At 37.9% G+C, this 25696-nt stretch overlaps 1 protein-coding gene across 5 annotated transcripts in view; it reads right to left on the minus strand.

Moving 5' to 3' along the window:
- Positions 1-25696, minus strand: part of ATF7 (activating transcription factor 7) — a 95296-nt gene that overhangs the window by 62236 nt on the left and 7364 nt on the right. For 3 of the 5 annotated variants that reach the window (XM_027543018.1, XM_027543017.1, XM_027543020.1), the window contains exon 2: positions 16978-17046. The exons of 1 other annotated variant lie outside the window; for it this stretch is intronic. In XM_027543018.1, coding sequence (XP_027398819.1) covers positions 16978-17025 — 48 coding nt within the window. In that variant the 5' untranslated portion in view covers positions 17026-17046. Of the gene's footprint in view, positions 1-16977; positions 17047-19607; positions 20551-25696 lie in introns of those variants that run through there. One more of the 5 variants, XM_027543019.1, reaches the window with a different exon arrangement.

Below are 25696 nucleotides of genomic sequence, written 5' to 3' on the forward strand. Positions count from 1 at the left end.
ACTGGACAGTCACGTGCAAAGGAGTAAACACTGGACCACTATCTAATACCAAATACAAATATTAAAATTCAAAATGGATTAAAAACTTGAATGTAAGACCTGAAACCATAAAACTCTTTAAGGAAAAAATAAGAGGCAATAAGCTCCTTGCCATCCATACTGCTGACTGTTTTTTGAATCTGACACCAAAAGCAAAGGCAGCAAAAACAAAAACAAGTGAGAATACAACAAACTAAGAAGCTTCTGCACAACAAAGAAAATCAACAAAATGAAAAGACAACCTACTGAATAAGAGAAAATATTTGCAAAACATATATCTGATAAGGAGTTAATATCCAAAATATATAAACAACTCATACAGTTCAATAGCAAAACCTCACACAATTCAATTAAAAATGGCAGAGGATCTGAATATTTTTCCAAAGAAGACATACAGATGGCCAACTGATACATGAAAAGATACTGAACAACACTATTCCATATCTATGGATACAGAGAGCCAATCATATATGGAATCTTAAAACAAAACAAAACCCCACCAAACTTACAGAGAACAAATTGGTAGTTACCAGAGATGGGGGGTGAAGGGGGTCCAAGAGGGGAAGGGGGTCAAAAGGCACAAATTTCCAGTTATAAATAAATCATGGGGATTGAATGTACAGTATGGTGACTACAGTTAATATATTACATATTTGAAAGTAGCTAAGACAGAAAGTTTTCATCACAAGGGAAAAAATTCTGTAATTATGTAAGGTGATGGATGTTAACTAGATTTACTATGGTGATCATTTTACAGTATATGTAAATATCAAATCATTATGCTGTACACCTAAAACTAATATAATGTTATATGCCAATTACACCTCATTTAAAAAAAGAGCAAAAGCAATACGATAATCTTTTCAACAAATAGTTCTGAAATAGTGCTTTTCAACAACTTGAAATCCATAAGCAAAAAAGTGAATATAGACACAGACTTTAAAACCTTTTGCAAACTAATTCAGAATGGATCATAAACATAAATGTGAAACACAAAACTATAAAACTCCCAAAAGATACCATAGGAAAAAACCTAGTATAATCTTGGGTTTGGCAATGACTTTAGAGGTAACATCAAAGGCATGATCAATGAAAGGAATAATTGATAAGTTGGACTTTGTTAAATAAAAACTTGTGTTCTGTGAAAAACAATGTCAAGAGAATGAGAAGGAAAGCTTCAGCTGAGAGAAAGTATTTGCAAAAGACACATTTGATAAAGGACTGCTATCATACATATAGAACTCTTAAATCTCAACAATAAGGATGGGGCTTCCCTATTGGTCCAGTGGTTAGGACTCTGCACTTCCACTGCAGGGGGTGTGGGTTTGATCTCTGGTTGGGGAACTAAGATCTCACATGCTGCTCAGTGCAGCAAAAAACAAACAAACAAAAACTCAACAATAAGGAAACAAACAACCAAATTAAAAAACAGGCCAAAGACCTTAACAGACATCTCACCAAAGATATACAGATAGCAAACAAAAAACCTATAAAGAGATGCTGCACATCGTATGACATCAGCGAAATGCAAATTAAAACAACAAGCGTATACCACCACACATCTATATTACTGGCCCAAATCTGGATCACTGACAACACCAAATACTGACAAGGGTGTGACGCAAAAGGAACTCTCATTCATTGCTGGTGGGAATGAAAAGGGACAGAGTCACTTTGGAAGACAATTTGGCAGTCTCTTGAAAACTTACGTCCACACAAAAACCTGCACATGGATTTTTACAGCAGCTTTATTCACAACTGCCATGACTTGGAAGCAACCAAGATATCCTTCAGTAGGTTAATGGATAAATAAACTGTGGTACATCCAGACAAAGGAATATTACTCATTGCTAAAAAGAATTGAGGTACCAAGCCATGGAAAGACATGAAGGAATCTTAAGCATTTTAAGTAAAAGATGGCAATCTGAAAAAACCTACATACTATATGATTCCAGCTATGTGGCTTTTTGGAAAAGGCACAGCTATGGAGACAGCAAAAAGACAGTGGTTGCTTGGCGTGGTGGGGGGGATGAGGGGAAAATGAATAGGTGGAGCACAGAGGATTTTTATGGCAGTGAAACTATTCTGTGTGATAATATAATGATGACTATATGTCATTATATATTTTCCAAACCCATCAGATGCACACCAACAAGAGTGAACTCTTAGGTGAGCTGTGGACTTTGGGTGATTATGGCGTGTCAGTGGAGGTTCATTAGTTGAAACAAATATGCCACTCTGGTGGGGCGTGCTGACCACAGGAAAGGCTACGTCTGTAGGGAAGCAGGGAGTATATGGGGAATCGCTGTACCGTCCTCTCAATTTTGCTGGAAAGCAATCTTAAACATTTTTGGAAACCACCAAGAAAAGTAAATTGTTCCAAGTTTATTCTCAGAGTGCTTAGAAAAGAGCCTGAAAAATTAAGCCTGAAGTAGAATGAATACTCATTGCTTGTATTTCAAATGTGAAGACAGAAAAGCATGGTATAGCAGAAAGTCCAGCTTTCAAACAAGAATTGTTGTATCTGTGACAGAGCTCCAATCTAATTATGCCCTAGCCACTGATTTTTCTATCACCACTTCCCCTTTGTTTCAGAGACAGCATCCACGACCTTCTGTCCATGTGGTGGAGGAAGAAATTGCTTCCCAGAAAGGCTTAGCCCACTGCATTTTACTAGATAAAGAAAAAACAAAAAGCCATTCGACTCTGACAAGCCGATTATTGTCTACGGAGGAGCAAAATGCCTCCCTTAGGACTGCAAGGTACAATATGTTCAAACCTTTAACCACTGCTCTGCCATGAGCTGCTATACGTGCTCATACATAGTGCTGCACACAACTCTCTCCTCTGAGCAGTCACATGCATAACTGAAAGTACAAGCCTCCAAGAAGCCCTGTCTGGCTGTAGCTTTAAATGCATATAAAGTAAAATTAAAAGAATGATGAAATAGTCTCCCCTTTTCACTTTTGCAATTATCTAGGTAAAAATTAAAAGGGAGGAAAAGAAAGACTGAAGAGGGAATAGGCAAATTACTGAATCTAACATGATGCCTTAGAGAACATATGTAGACATCTAGACCCCAGAAAATTTTAGAGTAACTACTTTTACTGTTCCCTTTCAACACCGTTTAAGTGGACTGCAGTCTCTTCCTTAATCCCAAGAAATACCTGAAACTGAATAAACGTTAACACAGTGAAAAAAATTAATGCACACAGATTGCCACCATGTAAAAAAAAAAAAAAATGATGCTCACTTAACTGACAAATGTCTGTAATATTATTTGCCCACTCTGGTATTATACAGTTATCTCCACCTACACACCACAACAGATCTTTAAAACAATCTCAACAACTCTCTTCACTTGAGTCAAATAACCTATGGCAGTGAAAGATTTTTGTTGCTGTTGTTGTTTTCGTCAGTAAGCTTAAGAACGGAGATACAAAAAGGAGGTAACTGAGGTTAGCATTAAAATGTAGGGCCTTTTTCTTTAAAAAAAAAAAATCATCTATCCTGCTAAGCTGTCACTGTCTACCTGATAACCTCTTAGGAGCCAAGTGTGCAGTTTCTGTTTGATAGGTTGTTGCTCTGAATCACCTCTCCTTTGTATTTACAATTTTACAGAAACTCTTGGCAGGAGACAGACAGACAGACACACACACACACACACACACATGCACACAACTTGTGTGTGCATTGTCAGAGGTATCCAACAAAATAAACAAATGAGATCTCTGGACATCCAGAGTTATCATTTTGATAGTTTGTGACCTTGCCCAATAAGGAAGGCTTTCTCAGCTCTGAAGCCAAGAATTTGACTTCATTGTCAGAGGTAGAAAAGAAAAGACTCCAGTCAGACATATCCTGCAGCTGAATGTAGAATTAGTTTCACACAGTCCACAGTTATATAATGAATCACTATCAGAATCAAGAAGGAAATGTACATTTTAAGCAACTTTCCAGTAAAGGATGAAGATATTCAGACCAAACATACAAAGAATACCTTTGCTAAAAACATCAACTATAGAGTCGGACACGACTGAGCGACTGATCTGATCTGATCTGATAAGACTCTCCAATCTCTTTTGATCCTTTATGTGTTCATGTACGTATTTTTTAAATCACAAATTATTTCACATAAATATTTCCATGTATCTACTTGGTTATGTGATTCCACTTCCAATGATAAAATGTCCACTGCATCAACACACCACAGTTCATAAGAGAAAAGGAAAAAGTAGATCCATGGAAGTGTTACGAAGTCAAAGAAGGAAAGAATGTGAGATCTGAGTGGAGACGAATTCTATTAGTCAACAAGTTAAGACCTTCCATGCAATCATACCTCCAGAAAGTCAGAAAATAAATGCGCTATCAACCACTAGGCAGATCACATATCTCGCTACACTGGCAAGTAAGTATTAGTCGCTCAGTCGTGCCCGACTCTTGGCGACCCCAGGACTGCAGCCCGCCAGGCTCCATTGTCCATGTGATTTTCCAGGCAAGGACACTGGAGTGGGTTGCCATTTCCTTCTCCAGGGGATCTTCCCAACCCAGGGTTCGAACCCGGGTCTCCGGTACTGCAGGCAGATTCTTTACTGACTGATACTACACTGGTAATACACTCCAAATCAAACTGTAATTCCACCTTAGTCATGTTTCCTCTTGCTACCAATCAGTATTACAGCCACAATAACAAAAGCCCCACTGCTACATGGCACTATATAAAGCAAGACACCCAGATACCATCCTCTGCATCTTACAGCCATAAAACTAAGAAGGGAAAGAAGGGAATATAAAACAGGAAGTGACTAAGTCTACGATTCACAAAGATGACACCACAGTGTATCTTTGGGCCTATTAGTGGGGAAGGCTGAAGCTATGGTTTTTAGGTCACAGTTTTCTAGTTCTATCTACATTTCTGGTTAGTCAAGAATTGGTTTTCTTGCCCATCCTAAAATCATGCCCCTGCTACTAAACAGTGGCTGTTTGCCTCACAGAGAGTTAGATACATCTCAGCAGCATTCCCAGGCAGATAAAAAAATGCAGATTAATAAGGCTGTGGCAGTTGCAGAGATGGCTCTTCATTTTAGTAAGAACTCTTATCTCTTCATACAGGCAGAGCTCAGCTGTTGATCCAGCTCTCTCTGGTATGGCAGCCAGATGTCTGTCTAGATCAGTAACAAACTACAGCTAGGACTTAAACTTAAGAGACTGCATTTGGAGCAGTGCAAAAAACCCCACCACTTCTTTTCTTGTTCTGTGCTAGGTGTGCATATTTACATGTTTATGGGAAAGAATAAGGCAGCAATTTACCCTAGAAAAAGTGGTCTGAAGTCTGTCTGGCCTTATAGGTCCATCACAAAGTACTATATGACCTTGTACAAGTTATTTAACCTCTCTGAGCCTTAATTTTCTCCTCTGTATTGTAAAATGAAGATAATATTATACTGTCCCTCAGGGGATTTCTAGGCTAAATAAAATAATATCTGTAAACTACTTCTGCACAGTATGTAAGAGCTCAGTTAGCTTTAGTTATTATTATTCTGCTGTTATTAGACATGGATAAAGTTAAACCATTTTCTTTGCTTTTCTTCTCTCCCATTTCCCCCATATGATCTCCACATAATTCCTGTACATTATATAAACACAATATTTCCTCTAAGTTGTAGATGTATGTATGCATACATACAATGTTGGTCTGCACTAACTGATGTTAACTCTAAACATTATTCTATAGAGCCTACCCTAGGTTAGTGTTCATTTTTACCATTAAGTCATCTCAGTTCAACAAGTAAGCAAATTAAGTAAGTACTGAGGCCAAGAATCAGAGAGGGCAATGGCACCCCACTCCAGTACTCTTGCCTGGCAAGTCCCATGGATGGAGGAGCATGGTGGGCTGCAGTTCATGGGGTCGCTAGGAGTCGGACTGAGTGACTTCACTTTCACTTTTCACTTTCATGCATTGGAGAAGGCAATGGCAACCCACTCCAGTGTTCTTGCCTGGAGAATCCCAGGGACGGGGGAGCCTGCTGGGCTGCTGTCTATGGGGTCGCACAGAGTCGGACACGACTGAAGCAACTTAGCAGCAGCAGCAGAGGCCAAGAATGAATCTCATATATAGCCAAATCTAAAAGGTAAAGAGTTAGTATCTCTATGAAAAGAGATCTTACCTAATACTATGGAGTTAACATTCTAAGTGACAGGAAACTTGAATCCCAGAACTAAAGAAATCATGTCACTCCATTTCTCCCATATTTTATCAATCTAAAATGTCCATGGGAATTCCCTAGTGGTCCAGTGGTTAGGATTCCACGCTTTCCCTGCCAAGGACACAGGTTCAATTCCTGGTCAGGGAATTAACATCCTGCAAGCCTGGAGGCACAGCCAAAATAAATAAGGCAATGGCAGCCCACTCCAGTACTCTCGCCTGGAAAATCCCATGGACGGAGGAGCCTGGTAGGCTGCAGTCCATGGGATCACTAAGAGTCAGACACGACTAGGTGACTTCCCTTTCACTTTTCACTTTCATGCATTGGAGAAGGAAATGGCAACCCACTCCAGTGTTCTTGCCTGGAGAATCCCAGGGACAGGGGAGCCTGGTGGGCTGCCATCTATGGGGTCACACAGAGTCGGACATGACTGAAGTGACTTAGCAGTAGCAGTAGCAGTAATAAGAAATAAAATTTCCAAACCAGGACAAGCAGGAAATGTCTCTATCAAAAAAGAATTAAGTTGTTTCTAATGTTTATTGGTGCCCTTAAAATTTATGGTGGTGGTGGTTTAGTCGCTAAGTCGTGTCCAACTCCTTGCAACTCCATGGACTATAGCCTGCCAGGCTCCTTTGTCCATGGGATTTTTCAGGCAAGAATACTGGAGTGGGTTGCCATTTTCTTCTCCAACGGATCTTCCCAGCCCAAGGATCAAACCCAGGTCTCCAGCATTGCAGGCAGATTCTTTATCGACTAAGGCCACCAGGGAAGCCTTAAGATTTATACTTCTTGGGAATTCCCTGGCAGTCCAGTGGCTAGGACTTGGTGCTATCATTGCTGGGGCCAGGGTTCAATCCCTGGTTGAGGAACTAAGACTCTGCAAGCCATGCATCATGACCCCCCCACATCCCCCACACACAATTTTTACTTCTCAACTAGTATCTAGCAGAAGGAAGTCAAGATAGCCCAAACAAAGCTAACAAGTAAATCTGTTTGTTTTTGACATCCTCATAAGTTGCCACGTCTCCTTTGCTCAGGGGCCATTCCTCCTAAGCCAGTTCTCATCTGCTCTGTCGTGTCTTTGTGACTCTTTGTGGCCCCATGGACTGTAGCTGGTTGGGTTCCTCTGTCCATGGGATTTTCTAGGGAAGAATACTGGAGTGGGTTGCCATTTCCTAATCCAGGGGATCTCCCTGACGCAGGGATTGAACCCACATCTCTTATATTTCCTGAATTGGCAGGCGAGTTCTTTACCACTAGCACCACCACGGAAGCCAGTTCTCATCTACTAAACCTTAACCCAAATAAAAACATCTATTACCTTATGTGGGCTTCCCTTCTGGCTCAGCTGGTAAAAGAATCCGCCTGCAATGTGGGAGACCTAGGTTTGATCCCTGGGTTGGGTACCCCTGGAGAAGGGAAAGGCTACCCACTCCAGTATTCTGGCCTGGAGAATTCCATGGACTGTATAGTCTATGGGGTCACAAAGAGTCGGACACGACTTAGTGACTTTCACTTTATTACTTTATGTAGCCAATATTACAACTGTGTTTGTTAAACTAAGTGTGATTGTCAGCTCCCATTTTTTAAAATAATATTTACTTACATGAATAATTAATTTAAAAGTACAGGAGTTTATTTACACTGATTTTTTTCAATCACAAATAAGGCTGCCAATGGGAGAGGAGAGACTTTATTGCTCTCAGCTTCAACAAATGAAAAGGAATCATAGGTTTTACTTCCTCTCACCTTGCCCAGCCCTAATACTTTGACTCCCCAAACAGTCCATTCAGCGTTCATCCAGTTCTTGTTCCCAATACGTAGAATCAGTAAATATGTCACCAGGCAAGCCAAGTCTTGAACATCAGAGAGACTCCCAGTACAGCTGGCCATGTAAAGCTCCCTAGATTTGATTCTTGTACTTTGAGAAAGACCTCAGAGCTATGACTTGACATGGCTTAATCTTCTCTCCTCCATTTCCCAGCTATTCCAAATTATATGGTTATCTGCTCACGACTTCAAAAAAAAAAAAAAAATCAGAGGAAGGCGTGATTCTATACGATATTCTGGGCTTAGACGGTAAAGAGTCTGCCTGCAATGCAGATGACCTGGGTTCGATCCCTGGGCTGGGAAGATCACCTGGAGAAGCGAAAGGCTACCCCTCCAATATACCTGCTGGAGAACTCCACGGACAGAGGAGCTTGGCGGGCTACAGTCCATGGGGTTCGAAAGAGTAAGACAGGGCTGAGTGACTAACACTTACACATTTTCACTTTGACATGAAGACAGTAAAACAATCAGTAATTAGCAGAGTCTGAGATGGGGTAGTGGATCAATAGGTGGAATAACGGGTTTTTTAGGGCAGTGAAACTATTCTATTTGACATGGTAAATGGAAGATACATGTTATTATATATTTGTCAAAACCCTAATGTAAACTCTGAACTTTGGTTAAATAAGAATGTATCAATATTGGCTCATTAGTTGTAACAAATCTACCCCACTAATACAAGATGTGGAAAGCTGGGGGTGGAACAAGGTGGGGGTATATGCTTACTCTCTTCTCAATTTTTCTGTAAATATAAAACTGCTCTAAAAAAATAAAGCCTATTTATTTTTCTTAATTAGAGGAAACATTGGTTAATAATCCCTGTCAGGTACAATGGCTAATAAGAGCCAAGATAAGCAGTAAAAGAGGAAGGCAAAAACATAAAAAAATTAAGACTATAGGGCTGATTTCAAACTGGAGAGGACAATAACTAAAGACAAGGAAGAGACTTGAGAAAGACAACTCTTGCAGCACTTTCATAGTGACTGGTGTGCAAAACACTAAAGCAAATGTTATCTCCCTCAGAGAGAGAGAAGAGAAGCCAAGCTTATACAGAGGACTGAGATACTCAGCAGAAAAACCACCACCATTAAGCCTCTGGCATACTTATGAGTGTCACCCTGATGTCTCTCCCTGTGGCTAAGAAATCAGAGCTCGTCACTGTAACTGAGTCTGCAGCCTGTGCTGGTGCCAATCTTTATAGTAGCTTGAGGTATTTTTCAGGAAAAATCAAGGGGTAATTGACCAGTATAGAAAGAGGATCTGACCCTTGGGAGGAGAAAAGAGGTGTTCCTTTTGCCATTGGATGATTCTCTCCGGAATAACATAAACGGCTCTCAGAGAGATTATGTATTTGATAAGCAGAGCTGCAACACTGACAGCCAATCTGCTGAATGCCGAACAGAGTATTCAGCTTTCTACAATGACTCAAAGGACACAGCAAAGCTGCACATTTATTCTGCTGACTTTCCTTGCAGAGCTCCTTAAGTTTTTCAAAGGCAAAAAAGGAAGAACTCTCTCCTTCCAATCCAAGGAATTGCAAATTTCACCTGGGATCTAAAGACAGGACCAGGTGTGTCCCAATTCTGACATCATCAATGGGAACAAGAAGATTTAAAAGCTGGAATGATGGCTGGCAATTTTAGTCTTTAGAGCAGAAGTTGGTTCAGCTCTTCAATCTGCCAGCAGAATCGGCAGCCACACAGGGCACATGGCGTGCCAGACTGGGAATGGGCTAATTTCACAAAGTTCATTCTCATTCCCTCTGTACTTTCACATGACAATTGCAAATAGTCCAGATTCTTACCAAAGCACAATCTTAGGTAGCATGTTTCACTGCACAAATAAACTTGAAAGTAAAAACACTAAGAGATAAATCCCCAAACTTCCATCTTTTCTCCATGATGCTTTCCTTCTTGAAATCCTTTCCTTAACCTGATAATTTTATGTGAAGACTTAAAAAGCAAAATCTATCTACAATAAACTATTGATAGCAGCATTTCTCACTCACAATTTGTATGTCACTTCTTCGAGATGAGATTTTTAAAAGAGAAAAGCTTTCTATATATCCTAACTGGGATGTAACAGCCACGTGTGATAATTTATAGGACTTCCCTCTGTGGTTAAATAGACAAAAGAAAATTAAGCTGAAGAGTTAAAAGATACCCAATTTTAAAAAAACCTTTTTTATGTTACCTTATGGTAAGACAAGGTTAAAAACATTAATGTTTAGAGGTAATTAGTTTTATTTTGGTTTTCAAAAACATGCATTATTGTACTGAGCAAGGACCCTAGAACAGATACTGGAGGAAGGAGACTAGTAATGACAAGATATAGAATAGAAAATTATAAGCAGGCTAAACCAGAATATGTTCCCCCAAACAAAATACATAACCCTTTTTAGAAAAACGAAGAGGATAAAAATTAAAATGTTTTGCTCTATAAATAATATGGACAAACAACATATGCCTTAAATTTTAGCCATAACCCAAAGTCTAAAATTTTAGCTAAATGCTAAGCATTTACTAACACTTGCAACTATAACTTTTTCAAAGGGATTTATCACTTAGTTATAAAGACAATTAAGACTGAAACCTGGCCATGACCAAACTTCAGCTGAAGGGGCTTTTCTTGTATTATAAAGTCCAATTTAAAAGGGGCATTTTGTTTCATTTAAGTCACCAGCATAAAGTTAAAAAGCTTAAGTTTGCCCAGTTACACCCTTTGAGCAGAACACTGAAGTTCTCTTTCTTCTCCTATGAAAAAGCATTCAAAGAACATCTCTTGCACCTTGTTCATAATGCACAATTTATCAGCATTTTGTTTCCTTTCTAAATGGCTGGGAGGGAAGAAGAGCTCCACAGCCACTGTGCGTGGTTAGTAATGGCGCTTTTACTTGTCATTGTACAAAGCCTGTTAAATATTTACAACACAGACAGCAATAGCTAGTCCTAAACACCCAGTTGTGAGTTTGAATTTTTTTAGAAATAAATCTATGACAAGTTTTCTCCAGCAAAATGCCAGAAGACTCTCCTAACAGCTTCAAGAGACCCAGCGGGTCCAGAGGAGCAGTTATAGGCCATCTGGTGATTACTTATTATTATTTATACAGCACTGTAGATGTACACACAGATGTGTTATGAATCCACATACCGGGTAGGCCTTAACAAGGGTTTCAGACAAAATGCAACTGCTGAGCAAGTCAATCTGCATTAAAGAAACATGCTAACCAGACAGAGGGAGCACACTGACTGTTCTTCAATCTGCCTCATTAGCTGGAGGGGTATTTGATAAAAGAATGAAGAATTCTATATAATGCTGACAATATCTTGTAAGTTAACAGCCTAGCAATACGTATGTGGTTTTGCAGGGGTGGCAAAAGAGGGATGAATGAAAGACAGGCTCTCCGATCTAGAAGGCAGTATATAAACTCAGCAGTTTGTAAAAGAAGGGACTAGGAAAGAGCCCCTTCTCCTGACTACGGATGAACTGAGATGCAAAGATAGAGGATTTTTTTCCACCAGGAATATTCAGAGAACAGTTTCTGGGCTCCCATTCCAAATATTAAGTCATATCCAAGGAAAAACAAGAGTGAGTAACTGAAAATTTTCACCTTAATTTCTTGAATATAGCTCCAATTAGGTTCATACAACAGTCTCTCTTTTTGGCACACTGGAACAGGGATGCTTTTAACCTACTATGCTCTTAGTAACATAATAACAAATACAACACAAAAAACTAAAATAACCAACCACTTGTTTCTAAGGGCAAGTGTCAAGAGTGCCAGATCTGACATGAAAAAACTAGGGTTTAATTTCTTGCTCTTAACATGTCTACATTTTTTTCATCCCAGTCCCAGTTTTCTTCTTTACTATGTATAACAGTGGTCTACTTCTATTACAAGATTACATAAAACTGCAGCATTCTCAGAGTGGACTGAAAGTTACTGCAAAATCAACATATTATTACAAAAAACAAGGTTAGCATTTGGCCTAATTGTGTATAATGCAGTGTATTTTCAGCAGCCTGACAGCATGCAGGCACTCTTACCAGATGGGAACTGGATGAATTATTGAATGAAATATGAATTATTAAATAAAAATTTGAATTTTTTTAAACTCTTGGCAGGGGGTGAGAAAAAAAGGCTTATTTGTTTGCCTGAAACCGTCCTCACCTGTCGAAGCATGTAAAGATAGCACATATCACCACAAATGGTATTTATGTACCAGAGCCATTTTTTCCTATATTATTCTCTAATTCAAGATGCTCCTCTAACATAAAGAATTAGTAACAGCACCAGTCATTCTTCCCTGCTTTTCTTTTGTGCCAATGCCAGTTAATAGGAAAACTTGCCAAAGGGACAGAATTAAAAATCCAGAGTCCCATAGTACCAGTAGGGCCCACTTAATGGGAGGGCTGGGATAACAGGAATAATCTCTATAGATGTGGGTTATATAGGCAATAAAATACACACCTTTGTAGCATGCCAGCATTTAACCAATCATAGAAGCTATTTGTTGCCTCATATATTACAAAGCAATAGAGATTTAAGGGATAATGTTCATGGAGGCAGAGGATACAAAGCAATAAACAGCACTGGAGGTTGGTTAAATGCCAAGTGAAGCCAGGACTACAGCACCATAAACATTATTCCTATTATACGACAAGATAAGGAGGTAAAGAAGCAGCCCTCCATCCCACCACAACTAAGGCTCTACTGCTACCCTTGGCCTCAGGAAGGGAAAGCAAGCCCTGGAGGTCTATGAGCTAGTTATACATTTCATGTCTCAGAAAGATATGAACAGAATCTCAACCTGTACCTAAATGTTCTCTGGGAGAAGAAAAGATCTGGTAGTAGATATCCTCAAGGGGGAAAAAAAATACAGCTCCTCAGGGTCACAACTGACAGAGAAACAATCAAAGCATTTTTCCTTTAAAGGACAAAATTGATACTGAGTGGTTATGATAGAAACCTTTCTCAATGGCTAATAATGGGATGATACTAATTGTCCATTAATAGTAACTTCTCAGAGGAAATGTGTTCCTGTTCTTAAGGAAATAGACATTCTAAGTAAAAAGCTTATACAACCAGCTCAAAGACTTGATTATGGTAACCGGAAAGGCTACTTAAATCTGCATAATTTGTACTGCAAACCAGTGCCATGTGCCTGAGAGGGAGGTATAGGAATATAGAAATTGTTGACACTTGGTAAAAAAATCGGACTAGGAACTACCTGGCATCCAGTGGTTAGGACTCCGTTCTTTCAGTGCCAAGAGCCCAAGTTCAATCTCTGGTTGGGGAACTAAAATCCCACAGCCATGGGAAAGAAAAAAAAAAGTCGTGGACAGAAAGTATCCAAAAGGTTAGGTTATCTAACCGTATCCACGTGAAGTAACACCTCAAATTCAAGATTACTGACACAGACACAGTAGTAATTTTTCCTGCTTCCACATGCAATAAGAACAATTTTATAATCCACTTTCAAGTAAAAGTGCCCCTCAAAGCTTTAAAAACGTATGACTTCCTAGATTTAGAATCAAACTGTATTCCTATTATTTTAATAACACAGAGGCAAAGCTATTTACAGTTACAGAATTTTTAAATAGATGCTATCTTATAAACATTTCTAAGACCCATACACCTCAAATTCAACCAGCCGTTTACCACAGAGTAGTATCTGGGGCTCTGTTGCCTTAACAACACTAACCCATTCTCTAAAGGCAGTTCTACTAACTATTACTGTTACCACATTCCAGACAGAGATATTAGCAGGGATATTACTTTCCCCAAGTTCCTCTTCCTGAGGGTGATGAGGGCTCAGGGGAAACAGAGACTACAGGAGAAGAGGAATAAGAGAGCTCAGAAAACCCGATCACCTGTCTTTTCAGATAAGAATGCAAAGAACACAACCTTCAGCAACCATCTTTTTTTAAAAAGTACATGTAGCGTATTTAGAACTCAGCTGTGTCACATCAGACTTACTGTTGGGAAGTGGATCATGAACAGAATCCAAAAATAACAGCCATTAAAGACCTAGCAACCAAAACATGTTTACGTATCCATTGAAGGCCCGGTGGTTTTGATTATATGGTGGACAGCATAATCCGCTAGTCTATTTTAGGTGAATTTTCCTTTCACCTCCCCTTAATATTAAAGTGTAAGATGATTTCTGAGTTTAGGGGTATACAGGGTAAAACCTGGGCAGAGAACAAATATGTAAATAATTACAAGATTCCTACAGGTTTTGCTTTATGCATAGATCTCTTGAAATATAATTTGCTTTCATTCCTGCTTCCTCTAACTGGTAGAAGCCACTGATTTTTGAGGTTTCTATGGTTGCTGAGTAGTAAACATGCCTTGCGTAAATTACCATGGTCCTTATTACCTCTCCTGGGACTTATATAACCTTTTTATTATTCTTCCATTTCTGGAGTAACGACTTTGAATCAATGATGATCGATTATAAATAGACTTGAAGGCCTCAAGGAGGCTCCAGAATGAAACCGTTTTCAGGGCATATAAGGAAGCTGGAACAACAAGCCAAGGGTAGTTCACTTTACCAAATTTATCTTCTCTGCCAGATTTTCACTATTTTATATAACATAAAGTAATCACAGTAAATCTTATAGAGACCTCTCTAGAGTTATTACTAGATATTGGGGGAAACTTGAAAGGAGACTAAACATAACTAAAGAACTGCAGTCTCACATGATTATAAGGCTTTGGACATGCAAAGGAGGTAAAGGATGAATCACGCTACCCCAAAGCCTTAAGTTACAGCTTTTTATCTTTTTTTTCTATGAAACAAGTAACTCGAATCCAAAAGAAGGTAGCAATCTCCCTCAGTTCGACATTCACTGAGGGGAAAAAAAAGCCTTCAGAACCTATGCCAGAGGTTACAGGAATCCTAATAACCCAAATACCAACAAACAATTTCAGAAATGGGAAGGAGGAGTAAGAGAAGGAAAAGGCTTATGGTAAACAGAACCCAACAACACAAGAAAGAACTAAAGTAAAGAGTCTCTGTTTTCCTACCTCTAGTTCAAAAATAATGCAAAACAAAAACAAAACCCTTCTGGGATCTCACAAATCTCAGTGAAAACTACTTTTTTCTGATGAGACAGCCTGAAGAAACCCTACTGCTATATTTTCTTTCTTAGAGAGTTTAAGAGATGCTCTTCCTATGTATTCCTTTATTTTTATCTTCCATTTTTATTTATTTAAGTCCTTGTCTGGGTAGTCTAAGCATACAACATCTAAGTGGGGGCACTGAGCAGCTTAAACAGTCAGTGAAGAAAAATCTTTTCATCAAAAGTGCAGACTCTTAAAGTGAGAGAAGTATTGAAAAAAAAAAAGGTACCAGGTTTCAATCATGGGAGTCACAGTAAGTACAATTACCAACAAATTCACACACAAAAATTTGGATAAATCAAATTTAGGTGTGTACTTCAATAAGGCCATCTGAAAAGTGAAACAAATTTACTCTAATTTTCCAAGTGGCTTCTATTGAAAAAAAATTATATATATCTATATAAACCTTACAATGATAAATACTCAAGAGTATATTGGGTTTTCTTAGTCTTTTATGAAATTTTTAGCATTTATTGGAATCTGGAATCACCCTTCTGACTGTTTCTTGTTATCAATCCACCCCATCCCACTCTCATATTCTAATTCTTAGGAATCTCTGGAACTTAACTCTTTTCTTTTTATACTTCTCTAAAGTATTTACAATGTTTAATAGAACTAGTCTGCAATCTCACATACTACCTGTAAGTGTCACTGGACAGTCACATGACATATTCCTGTGTGTGTGTGTGTTAGTCGCTCAGTCGTGTCTGACTCTGTGACCCCATGAACTGTAGCCCACCAGGCTCCTCCATCCATGGGATTCACCAGGCAAGAATACTGGAGTGGGTTGCCATTTCCTTCTCCAGGGGATCTTCCCGACCCAGGGATTGAACCCGGGTCTCCTGCACTGCAGGCAGATTCTTTATAATCTAGCTACCAGGGAAACTCTGGACATATTCCTAACTGAACAGAAATTCAACCCTTCAGGCTCCAGAAAATCAACTCATGAGGGAAATAAAACTTTCTTGGTAAGACTTTCTTTGTATTCCTTTCTTCATCCTTTATGGAACATGGCAGAAGGGGAGGGTCTAGGAATAAGAGTTAAGAAGGTATTGAATAAAAAAATGAAAAAAAAAAAGGCAGTTTCAACAAAATTATTTAAAAAGTACATGATGAAAAACTGTTTGATATATAATGATATTCACATAAACCATGACACGGCAGCTAACACACAGGAGGCATCTAACGGCATCAGACAGGGAAAATGGCTGAGAAATCCTGTGTTTATATGTTGCTGTGAGAGCTTGGGTTCTGTGTTGGATTTGTCTTTCCTGGACAGGTATTTGCCTTAGCTGCTAACAATGAGTTTCTGGGTCAACAAACAAAAGAAACTATTTTTTTCTTATTTACAAAATCCAAAATAGGCTCTGCCAAATAGAGGTTCACAATGAATGGGTGCATTTTCAGCTACTTATCCAAATATGTTGAATAGACTTTTATATTCATGAAGGCTAAAAAGAAGATACTTCTAAACTTGCTTTGTATTTATATAAACAGCTTTAGAAAGGGTGCAAGAGCAACATGTATTCCTAAACACAGTGTACTGGGAAACAAACACCAGCAGAATAACAATATGAAAGAGAGCAAGGCAGATTTCATTACAGTAGAGTGCCTACCCTTCCTCATAACTTGGATTTACACACTGCAAATCCTCTGATCTGATTACCTCCAGTGATCACGTAAAACACCGGCTTTAAACTCTTTGCCTTAGTGATAAAACAGCCACTTTGATTCACAACGAGACATTCTCAATAAAGTATATTGTAAACGTACCTGTCCACAGCCCGGGGCATTGCACACAAACGGTCTGTCGTCTCCCATATTTCATAGAGCAGAGCGGAGCTGAGGAGGGGGAGGTAGGGGGAAAAGTTATGTTAAATACGCTGGAGTTAAAAAAAAAAAAAAGTGCTTCAAAAATATCAAGCCCAGAAACAGGTGTTCCAAGAATGCTGTCTATCAAAGCTGTAAACACAGGCTACTTTGGGGAGACCCATTAGACAGGTGGCATATGATCTACTGTGCCTCAATTGAAACTTTTAATTAGAAAAATGTAGACCTGAAGAGTAAAGGAATTTCAAACCTTTTGCTATTTTCCCTCTTTCTGCTATAGTATATAACACACTTCTCCAGTCTGCTGAATTACAACCAGTGTAGTTCCCTACGTCAATAAATCCACTGAACGCTTGATGCGGAAGCCATATTTCTGAACTAGAGAAGACCAAAATTTGTCATTTAATTAATTAAGGGATTATAGGAGGGGTGCTCCATTTTACAGGGCCATAATCTGGCTCCCTGGTGTATAAACTATGAGACTGTTGGCAAGGGCTGTTTATCCCAGATTATTGCCAAAGAAAACAAAGCACCCATCCTATTGGGCTACATGGGAAATGATTTTCATTAATAAAAAAATAAAAATAAAACCTTTCTCTCCCTACGGGGAGCCTCCTTCTCCCCCCACCAATCATCTGTGGCAAATGGAGAAATATCGGTGCCCTTCCCCCCTGATTCTATTTATGGCTAGGTTTTTAAAAGCAGCAATAAAACAAATGTCGACTCTTTGGGGGTTTACTGGGTGAATATGTTCCGGCTGTTTGTGCTGCTCTCGGCCAGAGTTCTTGGGCTGCTCCGTTGCAGCCAACAGATGTGAGCTGCTGCAGGGGATAAAAGAAATGGCACTAAAAGGCATCACCATCCATCCTCTCTGTTTCTCTGAAGAATTAACAGGGTTTATACTGTTGCTGTTTTTTAATTATTGAAGCTAAATTCTTGAAATGTTGATCAAAATTCTTTGTCAAAGAACAATAATTCCAAATGTATGTGTTGGGGGAAATTTCTCACATCCTAACTAGGAATAAAAATAGAAGTGGAGATGAATAGATTAGAAATGTAAATCATAGTAAAAATATCCCTAAAAGATGTACCATATTTTGAAGGAGTAAAACAGAAAAAAGGGAGGGTCACAAAAATAGTCTTTTAAAATAAAACCCCTAAAGGACATTTTCAAACATCCTTCTACAAGAGTGAAAGCTGTATGAAAGAACAAGAACAAGGGAAGATGAAAGAGAAGAACTACAATCTGAATATGCCTAGAAACGATTTCAGAACTGTAGCCAAACTTTGAATTTTTATCTTGAAGATAAACCAAAATGTCAGGTTAACCTCAGTCAGGTCTACATCAAAATAAAATATTAAAGTGCTAGATGGAATCCGACAATCAGAAACTTAAAAACATGCTTAAAACTCAGATGGGAGTGGAAACATCTCTCCTACTCTGTTAAGACTCACTCTGGGGTTGGATGCCCGTATTTCTGGTAGTCTGATCAGTAATTCCACAACTAATCGGTGTTTAAAATTGTGGGATGCCCATAAAATAGAAAGGGCTTCTTAGTAATCCTTCAGTGTGATAGAACAGGGTCTAACTATGAAGGAAACTGATGCTGCAGCACTGCTGTAATGGAAGAGAGCCTGTATGTACATAGGTGTACACAGATTTATCTCACATTTAGCCAGGATAAATTGCTTCAATAAATTCTGTTCCTGGGAGAGGCCAGTTCAAGCTGATGACTGGGTACTGGGAAAATGAGAGCTTTATTCTTCACATAGCCCCAGGACAAGGGGGTTTTCTGGTTTGTTTGTTTATTTTAAATACATCATGATTTTTTAGCACTTTCTATAACTACATCATAGTGCAAAAAATAAATACAAATATCAATATATAACAGTAAATAAATGCAAAGACCAATGCCACTATGGCTGAAAACTCAGAACATTTCTGGAAAGCAATTATCTCCGGAAAAATCCTAACAACTGCCCTGCTAGAGATAATTCTACTTCCTAGTCCCAGAACCTGCTTTCCTAATATAATCACTAAATGAGAATTTTATTCCAACAAGATCCTCTAACATATTTTTAACCAGGAAGCAAGCTACAAGGTCTAGAATAGATATAATATAAAGAACCAGACAGGATTCCTAATTTTTTACCTCGGTTGTTTTTGGAGGCTAAGTTTTCTCAGTTTTCTACCGATTTAGAGGGAAAAACGGGTCTTGGCTGAGGAATGGGACAGTACTGGAATGGTTTTCCTCAAACCACAAAATTCAAAATTTTTGATTTTGCACAGTCACATCACAATATATGGTTTTCAAATTTTATTTCATTGCACCCTTACTAAAAAATAGAGATGAAAAACTATGATTTTCTAAAAGTGGGGAAAAGGGCAAAATAAGTTTGGGGGAAAAGCATTAAAATGTAACAGAAGCAAGCATTCTTACACCTCTTAAATACTCAAATTTGACAGTCACTATCTAGGATTTCCTGCTTCCTTCCCATTTGCTGGCTTTTGTTTGCCATTTTCACCAAAGGGAGACCACAATGGGAGGAAGAAGGCCCTCTCTTTTACATACCTACAATTCTCCTTCTTCTTTTTGGGCTGCAACACAACGCATGTGGGATCTTAGTTCCTGACCAAGGATCAAACCAATGCCGCCTGCATTGGAAAAGCATGGAGTCTAACCACTGGACTGCCAGGGAAATCCCCCTACAATTCATTCCCTCAGTCTCTTGCCTTCTTTCATTTCCATCATTCTTGCTTTTAGCTTCAAAGTGATATCTCTTAGAAATATTTAACTACAATAATGATCTGTCTCCCCACTTAAAAAAGAATTTCCAGTTAGCATCCGTTAAAAAATTTCTTTCATTCCCAATCTGCTGTATCAACTGCTGCACATAAAGAATGCGATTGCTTATTCCTCTTTGATACTTAAATCTCTAATTATGAAAGGTCAAACTGATGCCTTCTCAAAAAACAAATAGCAACACATTTCTGTAGTACAAAGACTGAGACAAAAGGTGAAATCTTGAATAATGATGCTGTCATTCACTAGAATTTAACTCACAGCCCATCTGTAACTGTACTGCTTGACAAGTAGATCACGTGTCCAGGCATGGCACTCAAGTCTGTGGTCTGTTTCTCAATCTATTCTTCAGGATGAAACTCAAGCATTTTACAGAACTAAGCAATAAATAACAGAGAGAGGATACACATATTTAGAAACATTTCCAAGGAAAAGTGAAATGCTCTCAATGGAGATCTCAAAACAGGAAAACAAAGATGCAAAAAAGAGCTGTCCTAGGGGCCAAGATAAAAGCTCACACCCTCAGATTCACCAGAATGCATGAATGATGAGAACTGGTATTCACTTAAAAGAGAGAAAGTTATTTGAATGCTGACAGAGAGAAAAGTGAAGAAAACCCTAGGTTTAGAGAATGATTTTTAATGACTGGGGTCATTTAATAGAATCTTTCTTATATAATTTTGTCAGAGCCAGAAATATACCCTAAAATGTATATAAAATGTATATACATAAGTATACATATGTATATCTATCTGTTCTTTTTTTAAATAGAATGAGGATGGAGTCTGTCACTGAGGTCTACAAAGTCATTTCTCTGGAACTGGTGGTAATATGATCATTTCTTTAGTAACCAACTGATGTTAATAAGAAAACCCAACTTTAGGTAAGCAATAAAAGCCATGGTAAGGAATAAAAGCCACGTACCAACACACCCAAGCGCCTGTTTTAGGTTCCTAATAACAAAAAGCAGATATTCCTAAGTACAAAAAAATGAGAAGGGCATATACAACATAAACATCAAAGATTCATGAAAATCTAGAAGGGGTTCAGACTAACTATCATGCATTTTCAAAAACATTACTAAGAAACTACTAAGTGCCAGGCAAAGTAGACATAAAAATAAAGACAATAGTCCTTTGCAAAAAAACAATCTTTCATCTGTGTGAAAAAAAAAAAACCAGAACTAGACAGTAGTCAGGGCTTCCCTTGTAGCTCAGCAGGTAAGATTCTGCTTGCAATGCAGATCTGGGTTCGACTCCTGGGTCGGGAAGATCCTCTGGAGAAGGAAATGGCAACGCACTCCAGTATTCTTGCCTGGAAAATCCCATGGACAGAGGAGCCTGGCAGGCTACAGTCCATGGGGTCGCAAGAGTCAGACACGACTTAGTGACTAAACCACCAGACAGTTAAGCAGTAAAAAACAGATTTTATTTAGGAGCATTGCAACAGAAGCTAAGAGACTTCAGTACATAACTGGGCTCAGTTTTAAATATACCATCAGTGAGTGGGAATTTATAGCCAAGGTATAGGGTGGGGGTCAGTGACTAGAAAATTACCAAGAGGAGACATAAGGGATAAGGAAGAGTCTGGTTAAACTAACCTAACAAGATTCTTCCTGAAGACAAGCCAGGGTGATCAGACATCACCTGAGGGATGGTAGAGGATGAAGAACCTGATCAGATATGAGCGTGAACAGATTTTGAGGGGGAGGGGGTTCTTGGTAAACTGACTTAGCAAGGTTCTTGCTAAAATTCAATTTTACAAGGGAGATGGGCCTAAAAGAAGGTTCAGGAGCCTGACTAAAGTTTGGCCAGGCAAAGAATCCTATTAACTAGCATGAAACGTGCCAAGTTAAGATAAGAATGATGGCTTAATTTACAAGTTCAATTAGTCAGAGGTTGATCAGTGTACATATTAGATCTCTTATTATTTCTCCTATTCCTTAAGATCATTTATCAAATTATTTTGCTAGCAATTCCAGAATATATATACATGGGCACAATAGAGATGGTTAGGTCTTGGTAAAATATTTGACAAAGAGATGTATGAAACTAATAACTAAGATTCATCTTTGGGATCAAAAAGTAAATTTATATATTAATATATAATTATATATTAATAATAAAATATATTATTAATATATAAATTTACTTTTTAAATTAAAAAGTTGATTAATTCACTGAACACCTTTATTCAGCACCTAACACACACTCTAGGCTCCAAAACTCAATGAGTCAGACAAGATATCTGCCCTCATAGTGCTTACTTAAGAGTCTACAAAGATGAAACAAATACAAGTTAAAAATAATTTCACATTAATAGATAATTGCTATAAAAGATGCAGTGGTAATGTGTTAGTAACAAGGAGTGGACTACTTTAGTTTCATACATAAAAAGGAAATGGCTGTATTATCTGTGACCAGAAGGAAAATGGGGCAGAATATAGAGATTCAGTTTAAAACTTCTGGAAGCCCTTTCTTTCTTAACACAGTTGATGTTCAATAAATGTTTATTAATTTAATTTGAAGTCAGTATTCAAGTATGCTGCTACTGCTGCTAAGTTACTTCAGTCGTGTCCGACTCTGTGCGACCACATAGACAGCAGCCCACCAGGCTCGCCCGTCCCCGGGATTCTCCAGGCAAGAACACTGGAGTGGGTTGCCATTTCCTTCTCCAGTGCATGAAAGTGAAAAGTGAAAGTGAAGTCGCTCAGTCGTGTCTGACTCTTCGCGACCCTATGGACTGCAGCCTACCAGGCTCTTCCGTCCATGGGATTTTCCGGGCAAGAGTACTGGAGTGGGTTGCCGTTGCCTTCTCCGATATTCAAGTATACTTTGCTGAAATTTTACACTTATCTTTCCAAGTTTTGCAGAAAGCTGCTGGGTTCACAAGACAACTGCGATGTAGATTATTTATGTAGTTAAAGCAATATATATTTAAGACATTATTTTAAATACATATTTACAACTACCTTGTGCCTAAGGAACTTTATGTGACTACACCCAATCAATTCTATGTTCTTATCATACAAATAACATAGAAGAAGTTCTACAGTTTTTGGTTAGAGTGTTAAAAATGGGGAGAAGAGAGGTATTCATCAAGTTAATTGACCCTTGAAAACAAAACCTAGACCACAGATTTTAAGATACATTTTCAAGTATAAAAGAATGCTTGCTAATCAAGGATGCAGCAGAGAGGGAACCTTAATATGAGACTTTGGGGAGTACATTATTTGGACAATCTTTCTGGAAAGCAATCTGGCAATGTTTATATTAAGTGTCTTAAAATGTTTTATATCCTTTGAACAAATAATTCTTCTTTTGGGACTTTATTCTGAGGCTAAAGCCAGAAACATGGATAATCTATATATGAAAATGTTCACCACAGTCATATTTATAACAAAAAAAGGAAAAGGAATTAAATAAAATGTTTACAAAGGATGGAAAAATATAAATTGAAACACTGTCTTACAATATATATAAGTTGTTAATAATAACATTTCTCAAAGCTATTTAACAACATGAGAAAATGCTATACATTAAGTGCTATACATTAAGTAGGATACAAACTTGCACATGCACCATAATTCCAAATCTATAAAAAAGCAAACAAAATAATAAGCACAGAACAAGATGAGGGCAACAACATCAAATGTTAACAATGGTTATCTCTGGATAGTAGCAGTCTAGATGACTGTATTTTCTTCTTTCTACCTGCAGTGTTTCCCAAAGTCTCTACAATGATCATAGATTGCTTCTAATAAATCAAATAATAATATAATTTAATAATAAAAATACTGATTTGCACGACTAAAAAATGTCTGAGTTTAAAAAAAAGGCTTGTATCTGCTAGACTATTCTAAATCACTAACAGTATAGTATTTAAAAACCATACAAAGTTGTTCACTCTACATTACAAAGCAACAGAACCATAGAATCAACTGATAAGTTCAAAATGGACTACCAAAAAAGCTTTCTAAAAATATAAACTAACAGCATCATATATCAATAGAAATAGATGTGGTAGAAACTCAGATTGATACACAGGGTAAATCAAGCATTTCAAGATAATTCCTTCTTTGTTACCCTCAAGGATCCATTTTCAGAAACCCACGAATGCTGCCTAACAATAAAAAGTAGTACTTATATTAAAACACCTAGAAATTGCCCAACCATTCATCACAAAGGGAACAGAGCTGAAATCAAGGTACAGAATGTCTTTCAGTGAGCTACAAACAAGCTAAAACATTCAGACACCCAAACAGAGCTCTATAGGCTCTATGCCCCTATGATACTGAAAAGAAAAAAATTATACACAGCTCTCTTCTAAGAACATAACTCTGGTTACCAAGTTTCAGATTCTAAGATAATTTAGCTGCTGCTAAGCAAAGAGCACAAACACTGAAGGGGTCCACCACAGCAGTCTCAACATTTTATTATACACACAGTAGGACACTGTGTTGCTGTGACTCGAATTACATCCAGAACACTGACTTAAGGAAAAGATTCCAATAAACATATGAGACTATAATGAAGGTATTTAACCCCAGACACCATAGAAGACTCAAGTTTAACTAGACAGTAGATTATTTAGGAAGTGAAATTTCTGTTCATAAAATCTGGGTTCATTTGCCACTGTATTATTTAGCATAACAACAGTTTAACACATTATTTCATTAGCAGGTAATCCAAATGCCTCAAAAGGATTGCATAAAAAGCATGTATACTTTTATAAACTTAATTAGCCTTTTATAAGGTCCTTCGCTAACTAACAAATTGGAAAACTGAGGTAGAGAGTTAAAAAAAAATAGGCAAAAGGTAAGTCAAGTAGTTGAAGTTGGACTAAATCCTAGTTACCTGTTCTCACACATCCCAAAGAAGATATAAAAATGGACACCATATCTTTTTGTAATACCTGAAAGTTGTATGGTAACTTGCATATTGTATGACTACTTTCAACTGAATAGCACATTTCCAAGTTTACACACAAGTGTTTCTTATATAAATGAATGTCCAGAAACATGACTTTGAAGGACTACAGTTTCTTGGAGCATTATTTTTGTCTAGGAAAATTAAATAATATTTATGGCTTTAACAATAAGTATGTTTTATCATAATAATTTTTAAACTCATAAACCAGTTACAGTATACATCAAGGATTGGCAAACTCCAGCCCATAGGCCAAACCCAGCCTGCCACTTGGTCTTTTTTGGTCCACAAGCTATGAGTGGTTTTTACACTTTTAAATGGCTGAAAAAAAAACAAAGGAAGAAAATTTTGTGACGTGAAAATTTTATGAAATTCAAATTTTAGTGTCCATAAATAGTTTTATGAGAACACAGCCATGCTTATTCTCTGCATGTTGTCCCTGGCTAGCTACTTTTGTGCTGCAATGGCAGAGTTGTAGTTATAACAGAGACCTCATGACTTCAAAGCCTAACATATTTACCAAGAGGCCTTAGTTTGCAAACTTTTGGTATTATGATAACTATTATTAATTAAAATACAAGGTTAAGATATCCCAAATATGACAAATGTCAGAGTGCTTAATAATAAGGACTTATATTAGGACTATTCAAGTACCAATTTTTTTATTTGACTTCTTAAAATTTAGAAAATAGATTTTCTTAAAATATGATTAAGCTATCTCCAGGGTTCTCAATCTTTAGCATATTCATGTAGACACAGTGTAAAAATACAGATCCCCAGACCTCCTCCTGGATTCTCTTGGCTTTGGTGCCCAAAAATCGACACTAAAAAACACCCTGGGTAATTCGGATGCACGTGGTCAGTAACCCACCCTTTGAGAAGCATTAAGATGGTTGGATATTCCTCCTACATGATAAACAGCTGTATTTT

This window comes from Bos indicus x Bos taurus, chromosome 5 (assembly GCF_003369695.1).
Source record: "Bos indicus x Bos taurus breed Angus x Brahman F1 hybrid chromosome 5, Bos_hybrid_MaternalHap_v2.0, whole genome shotgun sequence".
NCBI lineage: Eukaryota > Metazoa > Chordata > Mammalia > Artiodactyla > Bovidae > Bos > Bos indicus x Bos taurus.